General features: G+C 50.8%; 1 protein-coding gene across 1 annotated transcript; it reads right to left on the bottom strand.

The window, feature by feature from the left end:
* Positions 1-12,459, bottom strand: MCM2 (minichromosome maintenance complex component 2). Its single transcript, XM_041465662.1, has 16 exons — positions 12,424-12,459; positions 11,772-11,959; positions 11,070-11,245; positions 10,184-10,447; positions 8,941-9,160; positions 8,485-8,692; positions 7,677-7,811; positions 7,303-7,494; positions 6,094-6,187; positions 5,319-5,569; positions 4,937-5,063; positions 4,608-4,720; positions 4,236-4,478; positions 3,293-3,475; positions 1,932-2,087; positions 1-1,048 (listed from the first exon to the last, which is right to left on the bottom strand). Exons 1-16 carry the CDS (start codon positions 12,427-12,429, stop codon positions 938-940), a joined length of 2,667 nt encoding a protein of 888 aa, XP_041321596.1. The 5' UTR covers positions 12,430-12,459; the 3' UTR covers positions 1-937.
* Between the last annotated feature and the right edge of the window lie 1,254 nt (positions 12,460-13,713).

Below are 13,713 nucleotides of genomic sequence, written 5' to 3'. Positions count from 1 at the left end.
GAAAAGTAAATGTATTTAAAACACACATACTAAGAAAATTGCATGTGAACACTGAGCCCATCTTGTCCTTCCTGAACACATCCAGCTTAGGCCTCCTCCACTGCCATGCCCAAAATCAGCACCATGGGTACTTCATCCTCAACAAATGGGTGTGAGAGGGTGTTCATTTTAGGTGTCAAAGGTAGCACTTGGATTCAGCTGTAAATTCACACCTGCTGACAGCAACACAGATAACATCCACTAAGGCAAGGGAAGCCTTCTCCACTCTGACTTCTGGAGATTCCCCAGCAGGCACTGAAGAAGTTTTCAGTGCCCAAACAGATCATCATAAAGATCATAAAGAACTATGTTTTGTTTCAGTTCTTATTTTCCTCTGCCTCCCCCCTCCTCCCCTGCACAAGGTCAACCCACACGGGCACCTGGGGAAATGTCAAGTGTCAGGCACAAAGGCCTGGAGCAGAGACTGGCTGGTTCATGGAGAGTTGAAAGCAGTTTCAATTATCACCCATCAGGCTGTACAGTCACCAGAGATGGGAACAGAGAATCCCTGAGGGTGCTTGCAATCCAAGGGGGATGGATAATGCTTTCCAAATGCTCCCACTTGGTCCCTCCTGCAGAGGAGCCCATAACAACTAGTGACAAACAAACAGAAAACATGTCATATAGATGGCCAGCAATTCTCTCCCTGCTGCGCTTAGCTACAAGGCAGAATAGTGAACGAAGTTGCTAAACAGACTTGACAGGGCATTTAACTACTTAATTCTGTTCTATTCACAAGGTCTTCAGCAGCTCAGCGCTCCCTTAATCCATAAGGCACAAAGCAAGCAAGAGGATGTGCAGCCTAGTCCCTCTGTCTCAGGATCTCTGTAGCATCCTGGAGGGCTGGAAGATGGAGGTCTCATCTCACAGAAGCATGTGGCAGACTCTGCTGCCAGCCTCAGAACTGCTGGACAATCAGCTTCCGCTTCACATCCCGGCTGAACCGATTCATCTTGAACACTTCACTGTCATAGAAGGCTGAAAGGTTGTGGATGTTGATCTGCCGAGCCTGGGAGGAGGAAGAGGGGAGAGGGAAATGTTTATTTAATCAAAGTAAGAACCATGTGGTTTTCCACAGCAGAGGCTGCATAAAATTTGACAGTCAGCAATCTCTGCTCTGCTCAGCAGGAACCAGAGCTGCAGCAGCAGGGGAGACTGCAGGTCAGGAGGAGGGAGCATTGGCAGTGCTGAGCTGAGCCAAGAGAGGATGCTGGCTCAGCATCTGCCTGCTCCCAGCTCGTCCTTTTACTTCCACCAGAGACAGAGTGTAACTCCTATCCAAAAGCCCCCAAAACCTCATTCAGCAGGAGAGTTTTGCAAGGCAGACATCTGACTGGGGTGGTCACCCTGGCAACACCAAGCTGTGGCTTTGGAAGTAGGTACTCTGCACATCTGATGCAAAGAGCAGAAAACACTAAACCACACTGCTTTAGTGCTAAGCAAGGTCAATATTCTGCACAGAAAAGCCAAGTCAGAAGTGCAACCTTTGGATGAGGATGAAGATGCTATTAAGGAGGAGGCAAGCTAGCTCAGGAGGGATTGGAAAAGTTCATACACATAGATTTCTCTGCTTTTTGCTTCTTCAAATGCAGATGCTAGGGAACTTGAGTTCTCATTCACCTGCATAAGCACCGTACCGCAGGATTTACCATTCCAACCCCAAAGCTTTACAGGGGTGTATAAGAACAGAGAGAGGAGAATACAGAACTTCCAAACAAGAGGAGCAGATGCAGAGGAGACAATCCTGATGCTGGGTTATATTGATGAACACCAGTCTTTTTTATGGTATCATAATGCAGGAAGGGAAGTTAGAAGTCTCAGAATGCCTCTGGTTTGGAGGCTGCAGAGAGAGCATGAAGCAGTCCCAGAGGCAGCTGGCTATAAGCCCATACCTTGTCCACCAGGTCCTTCTCGGGAACTTCTATGGTGTCTTGCTGGGCTCCGTAGCGGTTCCTCTGGTACATCACCTGCTCTGCAATCAGCTGCTTCAGGATGAACAGCAGCAGCTCGTTGTTGTCTCGCTTGAATGAAAGGTAGCGGGAGAAGGTCTAGAAGGGAGGATGAGAGGAGCCATGAGGATCAGAACAGTGACACACTGCAGTGCCCAGCACCAACCAACCCCCTCCTGCCACAGAGCACACAGGGAACCAAATGACACTGCTGTCACCTGTGCCCTTAGTGTATCTCAAGTGACTTGCCCAGCTGCCACCTGCACATACAGAGGCAGCTCTCTGACAGCCACAACTCCTCTGCTGACTGCTTTTATTCCCATCTGGAATCTCTGTAGGAGGGCTGGTGCCTCTTGGGGGCTAACAGTGCACTGCAGTGGAGCTGTGCTGCCCACAGGGACACAGCCATGGGAGGGCTGGCCCCGGGCAAGGCACAGAGCAGCTTCCCTTAACCCAGACTGCCCTGTGCCTCCCCAGCAGACGCTCATACTTGGCTGGCTGTTTGAGGCCAAAGAGAGAGGCCACGAGTCGTCCAGACAGAGGGCAGACACTCAACAGTGGATAAATGCCAGTGTGCAGCCAGCCAAGAGCTGTTCAGAGCCAACCCCTGCTACTCAGAGAACAGGGCAAACTGCACACTAACCCACAGTGAGTGCTGTCCTGTGGCTAACTGTATCCTCAGAGCCCAATAAAAACCGTGAAGAAACAAACTGCCTGCTTGGCTTGATCACCTGGCTGCAGCAGCAGCAGGTGCCCTGTGCCAAAATAGCAGGGAAGGTGTCAAAAAAGAATAGGCATGGCAGTGCTTTTGACTCAGAAGCTCAAGGTACACTTCCTTCTCAGACCCAAGAAGGACATTGCCTCACCACACACTAAGGAGGGCCAGTCATGGAACAGTGCCTTGTTTGGGGTCCCTCCTCAAAGGCACCCAGCTTGAGCTGCTGTTATTGTACAATGATTAAATTATTTTAAGTGTCCAGATGTTTGAGACTTTGCTATGGGAAAACCTGGGGTCAAGCTGGTAAGGAAACCTTGTTTGACTGTGAGTGTGGTGTGTGTAGCTGTGAAGTAGCCTTGGTCCCAAGGTGGTCTCAGTGTGACTGCCAGAGTGGCTCCTGGATGGTCAGGCAGGGAAATTCCTTGACCTTCACACCCACAGTACTCCACTTACACAGGCTCAGTGCCTGCCTGCACAGGACAGACCCCTGCAGAGCACCAAGTCTCTTCCCACAGCCAGGGCAGTGCAAGGAGCTGCAGCTGAACCCGCGGGGCGCGGGCACAGCCCCGGCTCGGGCGGTGCCCACCTTGCGCATGCTCCGCATGACGCTGAACTTCTGCGTGTCGATGAAGCTCTCCAGCATCACCCTGATGGCCATGTTGACATCGTCCTCCACCACGTAATCGCGCAGGTGCATGCGGGCGTGCGCCTCGGCCATGCGGATCATGGACTCGATGTGCCGCACCGTGATGGGGATGCTGCCCGTGGCCTGCGGGGAGGAGGCAACAGTCACTGAAGGATACAACTGGCCCAGGATCCAGCTCCTTTCACACTGCAAGGAGCTCTCTGCACCTCTGCGGTGGCTCAGGCTAAGGAGGCTCTGCCACCTGCTGGCACGGCCACACAGCCTGGCACAGCTTCCTGCTCATCTGAATTCAGCACAGTGCAAGGGGATGTTGTGGGGTCACTCTGTGACACTGTTTAGGGCATTCCCAAGATCAGCAATCCAGCTTCCTCCAGCAAATTTTAGGAGTTAAAGAAAAAAAAAGGCAAATCAAAACAGGTATAGTTTTCCCAAGCTCCAAAAAATCTCCCTCACACCTCAACAAATTCCTCTTTCACTTGGAGAGCACGAGATGAGCCTGACAAAATGAACCGGACAAAAGAGAAGGGCATTTCTACAGATAATGCCTCCCTGTAATGTACCAGGAGCATGTGGATCTGAGTGAATGCAAACATCTCCTGCAGGCCTGACAGACTGGGTGACAAGAAAAGGACTTTGCCATGGCAGGCACTGTACATGTGCCCAGTCCATCAGTCCACACATCATCAACAGGCAAGACTCTGCACTTAGATGAAGAATCATCTGTTCAGCAGACACTGCAGGATCTGCCTGTCTCTCACAGAACAGCGGCACAGACTTTTGTGATGGGAATGGCAAGAATGTGTCAACATATGCTGGAACAGTCTCAGGCTGATTTGCAGTCTAGATACATAGAGTTCTTCCCTCCTTTCCTCAGTATTCTCACCATAGACTCCTTCCTGAGGTCACTGTACATCCTGGCCACCTTGTCCTGGTCCATCTGGTTGAGTTTGGGGTGGACCTTCTCTTTGGCATAGACGATATATTTCCTCAGGATCTCCTGAGGAATGGGTTCAACCCCATAGGTGTTGGGAAGGATGACCTCGTTAGTGTCCCCATTCACTGCCTCCTTGCTGCCTGGGTGGTGCTTGACATGGCTGCCAACAACGAACCGGGCCAGCATTTCATCCTACAAGAGAGCAGTGCACCAACAGACACTGAGCACACTCACTGGACACAAAAAACTCAATGGGCAGCTGCAGCTGAGCATCCCAGCAGCAGCACTGAGGCCCACACACGCTCCTGGCACAGCCCCTACCTGCACTGGGTCCACCATGTCTCTCACCACGCACAGGATATCGAATCGAGAGATGATGGGCTCTGTCAGGTCCACGTTCTCCGAGAACGTCAGCGACGGGTCATATCGCCCACCTGGGTCACAGATAATCCAGGTCAAACAGGCTCCAAGGCTGGAGCTCTGGAGGAAGGACACACCTCCACTATGTTACTGAAGACTTTCCTGCTTGCTTGATCTCTGCTCAAGACTTGAAGGAACCAGGCAGAGGGAAGGGAAGCTGTGCCACAGCTCTCATGGCTGTGGACTTATGCTGGGAGCCTGAGATGGTCCTGTTGTCTCTCAGCACTTACCTATGGGATTGGCAGCAGCAATAATGGTGCAGCGAGCTTGCAAGGACGTGACAATGCCTGCTTTGGAGATGGAAATGCTTTGCTGTTCCATGGCTTCATGGATGCTGGTCCTATCTTGATCGTTCATCTGCAGGAAAGCAGGAATGATTTAGAGTGAAACTATGTCTCTATACCCCACTGCCAAACACACCAAGGGCAATCAGCTCCAGATGCTCTGAAAAGGCAGCAAACTGCACTATGGACTAGCAAGGGCCTAAGCAAACTGCAGGTACTTGGTCATCTGGGACATGTCATCATGAATTACACTGTGTCCTCAAGAGGACAGAGGTACAGCTGGTCACTTCACAGCTAATCCTTCACAGAGAGATGAAGCTGGGCTCACCTTGTCAAATTCATCAATCAGGCAGACACCTCTGTCAGCCAGCACGAGGGCTCCTGCCTCCAAAGTCCACTCCTTGCTGACGGGGTGCCTCTGCACATAGGCTGTGAGGCCCACAGCAGAAGCACCCTGGCCAGTGGTGAAAATTGCTCTGCTTGACACCTTCTCTATGTATTTAAGAAACTGTGATTTTGCAGTTCCAGGGTCTCCACACAGAAGCACGTTGATGTCACCACGAACTTTGTGTTTGCCACCTACAGAAGCAATGGGAAAACCATGTGGTAGCTGAGTGCATGGCTTGGCAGCAACCCTGCCCTGAGCACCACAAAGCTGAAGAGAGGGCAAGCAGCAGGCATGGCAAGCAGTTTACAGGAAAGTTGAGGGGGAAAGAAAGTCAGTTTTGGAGACAGTCATCCTTGTAAAACAGACTTTCTAACCTTTCTGACACATCCCTCTAAGGAGATGATAACAAATCAGGGTTCCAGGAGGTCAAACCTCTGAAGGAGCATTAAACATGACCTCCTAGAGGAGGGATAAACACTTGCCCGGGTTTGCAGCAGGAGCTGTTTTCAGACACAGCACTTCTACTGTCACACCAGAGTTTTCAGTGTGATAAAACAGCCAGTTCAATCACAGATATCCCTAAGTCTGCTAAACCTTGTCTGTTACCAAGCCACCCAGACAACTCTAACCATTCTTGCTGTAATGGCACAGACAAACCCCAGTCCCTTTGTCCTCCCTGAGTGAGGCAGGACCAAAGGACACAAGTGACACTCACCTGGGTTTTTGGGCTCTCCGCCAAACAGAGCTAAAGCCAAGCCCCTCTTGATATCTTCATGTCCATAAATAGATGGGGCAATGCTGGCAAAAATCTGAAAGGGAAACCAGAGGAGTTGTTCAGGGAATACCAGTTCCCACTCTGAACAGAATCTTGCATGAACATCAGCAAGGTGCCATATCTAAAGCTACTCTTAAGACATTGCTGTCTCCAAAGAGTGTTTTATTATCCAGAGTGTGAGGCCTTTTTCAAAGGTAATGACACACCCACTGTTGCCTAAAGGAACTTCACAAAAATGGTGCCGTTGGGGCATGGCAGATTATTTAGTCTGGTGCTGGAAGCGGCTGCCACTGCCTCCACAACCCTGTTCTACACAAGGTACACTACAGTAACTGTTATCAGCTCTTGTAAAGTTGGGACCTTGATCAGAGGCTTACTCCCTGCATGTGACTGTACTCGAAAGGGCTGTGCCACACATGAATTGTTGTCATAGTCAAATATTATAAACAACTGGCTTATTTTCTCAAGGGTATTCTGAAAATAACCTGACGCTGGAGACTACTCATGTTAAAACATTCCTGGCTCAACTGAAGTGGCTGCAGCCACTGCAACAGCAGTCACTGTAACAACAGCACAGCCAAAGCAATGGAGAAAAGTCCCCCATTACAGAAATTAAATGTGACCCAAGTGAGGCCGAACATGCACCAATCCAGGAGCTTGTTCTTTCAAGTACTGGATTCAGGTCTTAGCATATAGAGGAAACAAAGCTAAAATCTCTACCACAACTCAAGCTAAGCAATAATATTCCCTTTAGGGGACTGGAGATGCAGTCACTGGCCTCACAGAACACTTCTACCACTTGGCTATTAAGACACAGAGAGAGAAAACTGATCAGATAGAAGCAGCGTCTGAGTGTCTGTCACCTGCCTTTTAGGCCTGTTGTGATGTAGAAGGCTCAGAGAAGGAAAGGGAGCAGAAAATTTTACCTCCAAAGGTACAAGGGAGGTTCCTTATTTACTTCCCTCCTATAACTGACTCTCACCAACAGCTGTCTGAGAGCTACAGAAGACCATTCAAAGAGAACTGGGATTTCTGGGCTCCTTTAACCACTGTTTGGCCAGCTGACCCATTTCATCACTTGCTGATCCAGCTACCAGGTGATCACAAGCTATCAACAGGAAAATAAAGAGATGTCTGAGGCTGACCCACCTTCTCCCCAATTTGCTCATCCTTGGACAGACCCACAATCACTTTCACATCTTCATCAGTCAGCTCCCCAACAGCCAGCTTGTTGTCCTTCTTGGCGATGTGGTTGGCCAGGATCACAGTTGCAAACACTGGGAACCCATTGGCAGTGTTCAAGGAGCCATCATAGTTGTTGTGGTAGATCCCTGTCAGCTCCTGGGAAGCAGGAAATGCCCTGTCAGTGCCTGCACAGTACAAAACAGCCCCTTCTCCACTCTGACATAAGGCTCAAATGCATCTGAGGACAATCGCCCCCATCCCCATAGATGATGGTGTGATGTCACTGTCAGAATTTAAAAATACCCTGTGCTCTCCCAAGACTTGAACAATGCACTCACAATCTCATCTCCTGGCTTGCAGCTGTCCACCAGATCAGCAAGGAGAATGGCATCCTTGGAGCGGGGCAGCCTGCCCGCAGCCACCTTCCCAGGGCTCTCCTGGATCTTGATGCGCTGGTAGTTCTGATACACTGTCTGCAGCAACAAAATCAGAGTTACCCAGCAAGGCACCAGCATGGCTCTTCACAGGCACCTCAGAGAGAAGGGCCATTCCAAGGCTTCAGTGGGAAAATTATGAACATGGGAGGATGGAGGTTGTGAGGAGCAATTCCAGGGTGTGACAGACAATAGTGGGGACAGGAAAGCACTTTGCTGCATCTCACCACTGTGTTTTAGCCTCCACAGTGTTTGACCACCCAAATACCTGACTAGTTCCTGGGAGAAGAATGCTCCATTTGTGATGGTTGAAGGTATCAAAGCAAAGAATGAAAGTCAGGAGCTTCACATTAATGATTTTGCTCTCTGGTTTCCTTAGCTGATAGATCAGGACAGACTGACCTAACCTGGAAGGAGATCTGGACAGCGTGTGTCTGCGTTTCTAAAATAGGAATAACTGTGTAGCACAAGGATGATTGTGGCAAAAGATTAAATCCAAAACACCTACAGTGTGGCAATAAATTACTTTTGGTTGCTAAACTGAGTAATTCAGGTTAAGAGCTCAAACAGACCTATCTTCACAGCCCCCTGGATATAGCAGAAGACCCCCTCAAGCTGTTTAAAGAGTGGGAGTCAAAGCAGGGCTGTGAGGAACAGGCAGTGGAGCAGGATGAGCAGCCACTCTCATCCAGGCAAGCACACAGTCTCTTACCTCTTCCATGTTGATTTCAAATGGGCCAAGAGACTGACACTCCGGACAGGAACCGGGTTTCACCTCCTGGTTCTGTGACTGGAAAAACGGTCCCAGGATGAAGTTGCACTTGCTGCAGTTGTATTTGATCATGCTGAGCTGAGGCAGGACCCCTGTGCAACTTGTCACCACTCCACTGGTCCGGATCAACTGATTCAAGTGCAGCTGCCTGAGGAAAGACAGAGATATGCTGGATGCCTGCAGGCATCAGAAGGCAAAACACCCTCCAGAAATACTCCTGCTGCAAGGCACACATTTACCTCAGGGATGCTGAAAGTTCATCCTTTGCATGATTTTCCCCTGTGCTAAGCTCAGCTATCCTGTTAGACTTACCCAGAGGTTTAGCTCACAGGTGAGTCCTGAGTACCTCAAAGCCTAATGCAAGCCCCACAGCCATGCTGGTAGCTCTGCTCTTACCTGAGTGACCGCAGCTCTTCCACCAGAGGGAGGTGGGAGATACGGACGTGGATCTCCTGAGCAATGCGATCATACTTGGGGTACATGGCCAGCACCACTTCCTTGGCTGCTTCATCAAAGATCTTCAGCATCTCTGCTGGGGCCTCAGGCAGAAAGTAGGCAAGGACATGCTCCTGGGCTGCCAGATCCTCGTAGTTCACCACCAGACTCTCTCTGTTCTCTTAAGAAAAAGACAGGGTGAATTGTAATTTCAGCCTGTTCATTCCTCAAGGAGTTTCCAAAGGATAGCCAGAACATACAAGCCCGTTTGTTATATCTTGCAGGCTGCAGTTAACAGATCTCTGCACCTTCCCTAAAATTTAGAGATGAACAATTTGAAAATGGGTGAAAAACCCTTTTAAATTTATTTCTCTAACAAATTATTCATCAGTACCAAGCCTGTGATTGTTCCTCTCCAGTTCTGTGCAGATACTTCCCAGGCTCACTGTTCCTGAAATTCAAAAGCCTCAACCCAATATACAATTCTCTCAGAGACCTCCAGGAAACAGAAGTTAATAGGAGAGACATTATGTGTGCTGAATGGTTGGCAAAAAACCTCCTGTGTCTTATGTTTGTGGAAATGGATGAGACAAATGCCTTTTATTTCCTAGCTTTACAAAATTGATCCCCTTCCACAGCTCAAGCTTCTGCTAAATATAAAGAATAAATACAACAAGTACAGCTACATGAGCTGTTCCTAGATGCGACAATTTCTGCTTTTAAAACTCATCAATGACAGCCTTAATGACCGTTTCTTCTGGCAGTGCCTAGTCAGAATACAAGGCTGCAACACTGACACAGTTTCCAAAGTCACAAGGTCTATTTGTGTCCCCTTGCTAGATAATGCAGTTTCCAGTGTGAGAAAGTAACTGGTGCAGACAGCAAGCAATTGCTGTCTCTTTCAGATCACAAACTTACAGACCACTGTCTGCTGCCCCACATATTCTGCTAGCATTTCTACGAAATGAATATTAATGAGGAGCAGACGCCAGGGGCCTTCTAATTAGTCAGCCAGAATCAAAGAAGACACTAGACATGTTTCCATTATTCATTTATCTCCATCAGCATCAGGCTTTCTTGAAGTGCTGATTCAACGTCTGGAACAAAGAGGGCAGGCAGCAAAACGTCCACCTCTGTACTGGATCACCACAAAGTACCGTGACCCACATAAAGAATGAGAGAGCCTCCAGTGACCCAGCCCTACCTTTGCACATGTCACTGATCCTCTCCTTGAAGACATTGTGCCCATGGTCATCCACATGGGTCTTCAGGAAGTTCTTGAAGCGGTGATAGATCTCAAGCCGGGGTGCTGCCATGGAAACCCACTCCCTCACTGAGTGCCCTTTCATGTCCTCCAGATTCTCAATGCTCTCAATCATGTCTTCATCCTCCTCCTCCATGCCTTCAGCAGCCCGCTCTGCCAGCCGCCTCTTCCGGGCAGGACGGTCCTCGTCCTCATCGTCACTGTCTAAGGGGTGGGAGGAAAAACTGTTCAAGATATGGGATTCCCATTCCCACTCTATGGATTAGTCACACTGGGATTGCATAGGCTGTGGAAGTAAGGAGGTCACAGCCTGGGATACAAACCAAGAAACATCCCAGGCACAGCCTATATCCAGTTCTAGACTTGCTCCTGCATCTTCCACAACACAGCCAAGGCTTTAAGGGTGTGAATTTGAAGATTTGTATGCAACAGCACACATGCAAGTCTATTAATGCACTGACCAAGGAATGAGCTTGAAAGTGCATCAAAGGCCCCTCCATCCTGCAAAAGTCTGTACAGGAGCACCAACACCAACAAACTCTACAGCACAGCTTGGTAGAATCCAAATCCTTTGATACAGGCCCAGGATCCTAAATCTGTTTCAGCAGAAGCCAGAAGGACACCAAATGAACTCCCAGGAAACCCAGAGGAAAGGGATCCTGCACTGGGGAATCCAGCAAAGCCCACAGCCACTGATTTCATTAAGAGCCCAGGCACACTGGAGCTCTAGAGACATCCCTACTAACCTGAGAGTAGAGAGCCCAGCTCCCCCTGAAGAGTGAGGTTACTATCAAGCACCCAGGGTGGTACAGCTCGTTGCACCTACCGTAGAGCAGCCCCCTCCTCATGCGGCCCATGCCCTGCTCCAGCTCTCGGTCCCGCTGCCTCATCACTCGCTCGGCAGCCTCCCGCTGGCTGGCAGTCAGCTCCTCCACATCTTCATCATCCAGGGCCAGGCCCTCTGCCTCGTACACATCCAGCTCTGGGATGGGCCGGTAGTCCCTAGCACACACACAGAGCAGGGAATCAGGCCAGGAAAGCAATTCTGCAGCTCTGCTCCAGCTACTGCTGGGCAGGTGTCAGGACAGGTGTTCTGCAGCAGGACAGAACGGTGTTGAGCAGGAAGGCACTTCCCAGTGGAAGATGCCTGCAGTAAAAGGGCTCCAGAACCATGGTTAGGAATGCCAGCATTCAAGCCTTTGTGCTGTAAAGTTCAGCTTGCTGGCAGATCTTGCTGAGTAAAACAACATCAAAATTCACGCCTGCAGAAGTAAAGAGCTGGGCTGAATGCACATCACACATCCAGGCAGATCCTGCCATGATGGCACTTTGCTCAGTTCTCCCAGGACTCAAATGAAATAATGCTCTGACCTTTCTCCACTGCCCAGCAGCTCTTCAGGCCCCTGACCCCAGCTGCCAGCACAGCAGAGGGATCCCACAAGGCCTGAGAGCTCCCTCCATGTCTGTCTGCACTGACATCCCCAGCACCCCATCGCCGGACACAACTCCCCCGAAACGATTTTCTTACCTTTCCATCCCTTCCCCGATGAGCTCTTCCCCTTCCTCCTCCTCTTCGGGGAGCCCCTCGGTGCCCAGGAGCCCTTCGGACTCATCCTCGAAGGGGGGCAGGTCCCGACCGGGGCTGCTCGTGAAAGCATCGCCGCGGCGGGAGCTCCGCACGGGGCTGGTCACCGCTGCCTGCGACTCGGAGGAGTCCTGCAAGGACAGGAGGGAGGGTGAGGGCACGGGGCCGCAGGAGAGAGGGGCTAGCGCCGCCAGAGGCCTCTGCCACGCGGGCCGCCGTCAGAAGGGGGTATTTGGATCACCCGTGAGCTATAATAATTAGCCCTCCTCGCAAATGACAATGGAAACATATGGGGGGGAGGGGGGGAGACACGGGGGTGAATCCATCGTCGCAGCGCAGCCGGAGCGGAGGGAAAGGGTCCGATCGTGGCCCGGCCCCGCTCTGCTCTGCGGCGCCGGGCACGCGGGAAAATTCCCCCGGCGTTTCGGGAGCACCGCCGGGCGCGCCCCCAGTGTCCCTCCCACCCCCAAATCCTCTCTGGACCCCGCAGCGCCAAGTGTCCCGCAGCGGGGAGAACCCGGGGCCCGCACCCGCGGCGGCGGCACCCCAAATGATCGGCTGCCCCGGCCCGGCCCGGCCCGGCCCGGCCACTCACCGCCATCACCGCCGCCTCCTGCCCCGCGGATTCCGCGCGAAAACCAAACCACGTGGTCACGAAAGCGCGCGAAACCTCATGAATTATGGATAAGATTGGCCCCGCCTCCTTGTGAATATGCATGAGGGGGCGGGACCCAGGGCCACCCCCGGCCAAGGGGGCTCGGGCGGCTGCTGGGCTGCGCTGGCAAACTGGGCTTGAGGGGTCTGCCCCTCCCGGGAGCCCGAGTCACGGGAGAGACCCCGCTGTGAATTCCCGTGCTCACGGCTGCCTCTTTGGGAGCTAAAATCAAGCTTTGCTTGACCGCTTTGCCACTGACCCAGTTCAGTCATCTTTGTTCTGATTCTCGCTGAAACTACAAAAGGTGGGAAGGAGGTTCTGGCAGTTTCTGGTTTTGTGGCGGGGGGTGTTTGTTTGTTTTTTTTTTTTTTGTTTGTTTGTTTTGTTTTTGTTTTGTTTTGTTTTTTTGGGGGTTTTTTTGGGTTTTTTTTTTTAATGCAAGCCTGTATGAGCTGAAAGTAACAGGGGGCTGATCAGAGCTACTCTGGAGAACAGACGCATCTGTCTCTCCAGCTGTGCAGTGCAGCAAGCAAATGCCATTTGTGAGAGGAACTGAGGAAGAGCACCTGTCTCACACAGATTGGAAGAGGAATTTGCAGACACAAACAACCAATGGGCTGATGTTTGGCAAGGAGATGGAATGCTTCCTTCCAGGCCACACGATCTTGTATAACAGCAGGTGGTTTGGATTTTGGAGCTCTGCATTCTCTGCAGGGTTTCTGACCACTATTTAGTATCAGACTATTTCTTCTCTTGGCTGGACTTGGGTGTGAGACAATGACCCTGAAACAGGAGACACCAAAGCAAAAGTGACTGAAGAGGCAGCTGACAATGTGAAATGGATCTTGCAGGAGCCCAGCTGGATGATTCAGGCTGTACCAATATAGCAAAGCAGGAGCTTTGATATAAATCATGATATAAATAGGAGAGCGGCTCAGCCTCTTCTCTGTGACTCGTGGCAGGGAGCTGGCTGGTGCTCGCAGTGAAACAGACACAGGGACACCCCAAGATGCCCCCACTTGTAGGTTTCTAGAGACCACTGTGGGCTTGGTGATCTTAGAGGTGACAGAATCACAGAGCCTTGAAGGTTGGAAAAGATCCTCAAGGTCATGGAGTCCAGGCATTAATCCAGCCCTGCCAAGTTCACCACTAAAACATGTCTCTAAGCACCCCATCTCCATGGTTTGGGAACACTTCCAGGGATGTGAATCCACCACCTCATTGGGAAGC

Source organism: Pyrgilauda ruficollis, unplaced genomic scaffold, assembly GCF_017590135.1.
Source record: "Pyrgilauda ruficollis isolate IOZ18807 unplaced genomic scaffold, ASM1759013v1 scaffold10, whole genome shotgun sequence".
Taxonomy (NCBI): Eukaryota; Metazoa; Chordata; class Aves; order Passeriformes; family Passeridae; genus Pyrgilauda; species Pyrgilauda ruficollis.
Note: the sequence above shows the minus strand (reverse complement) of the source record. Positions and strands in the feature narration are given on the sequence as shown.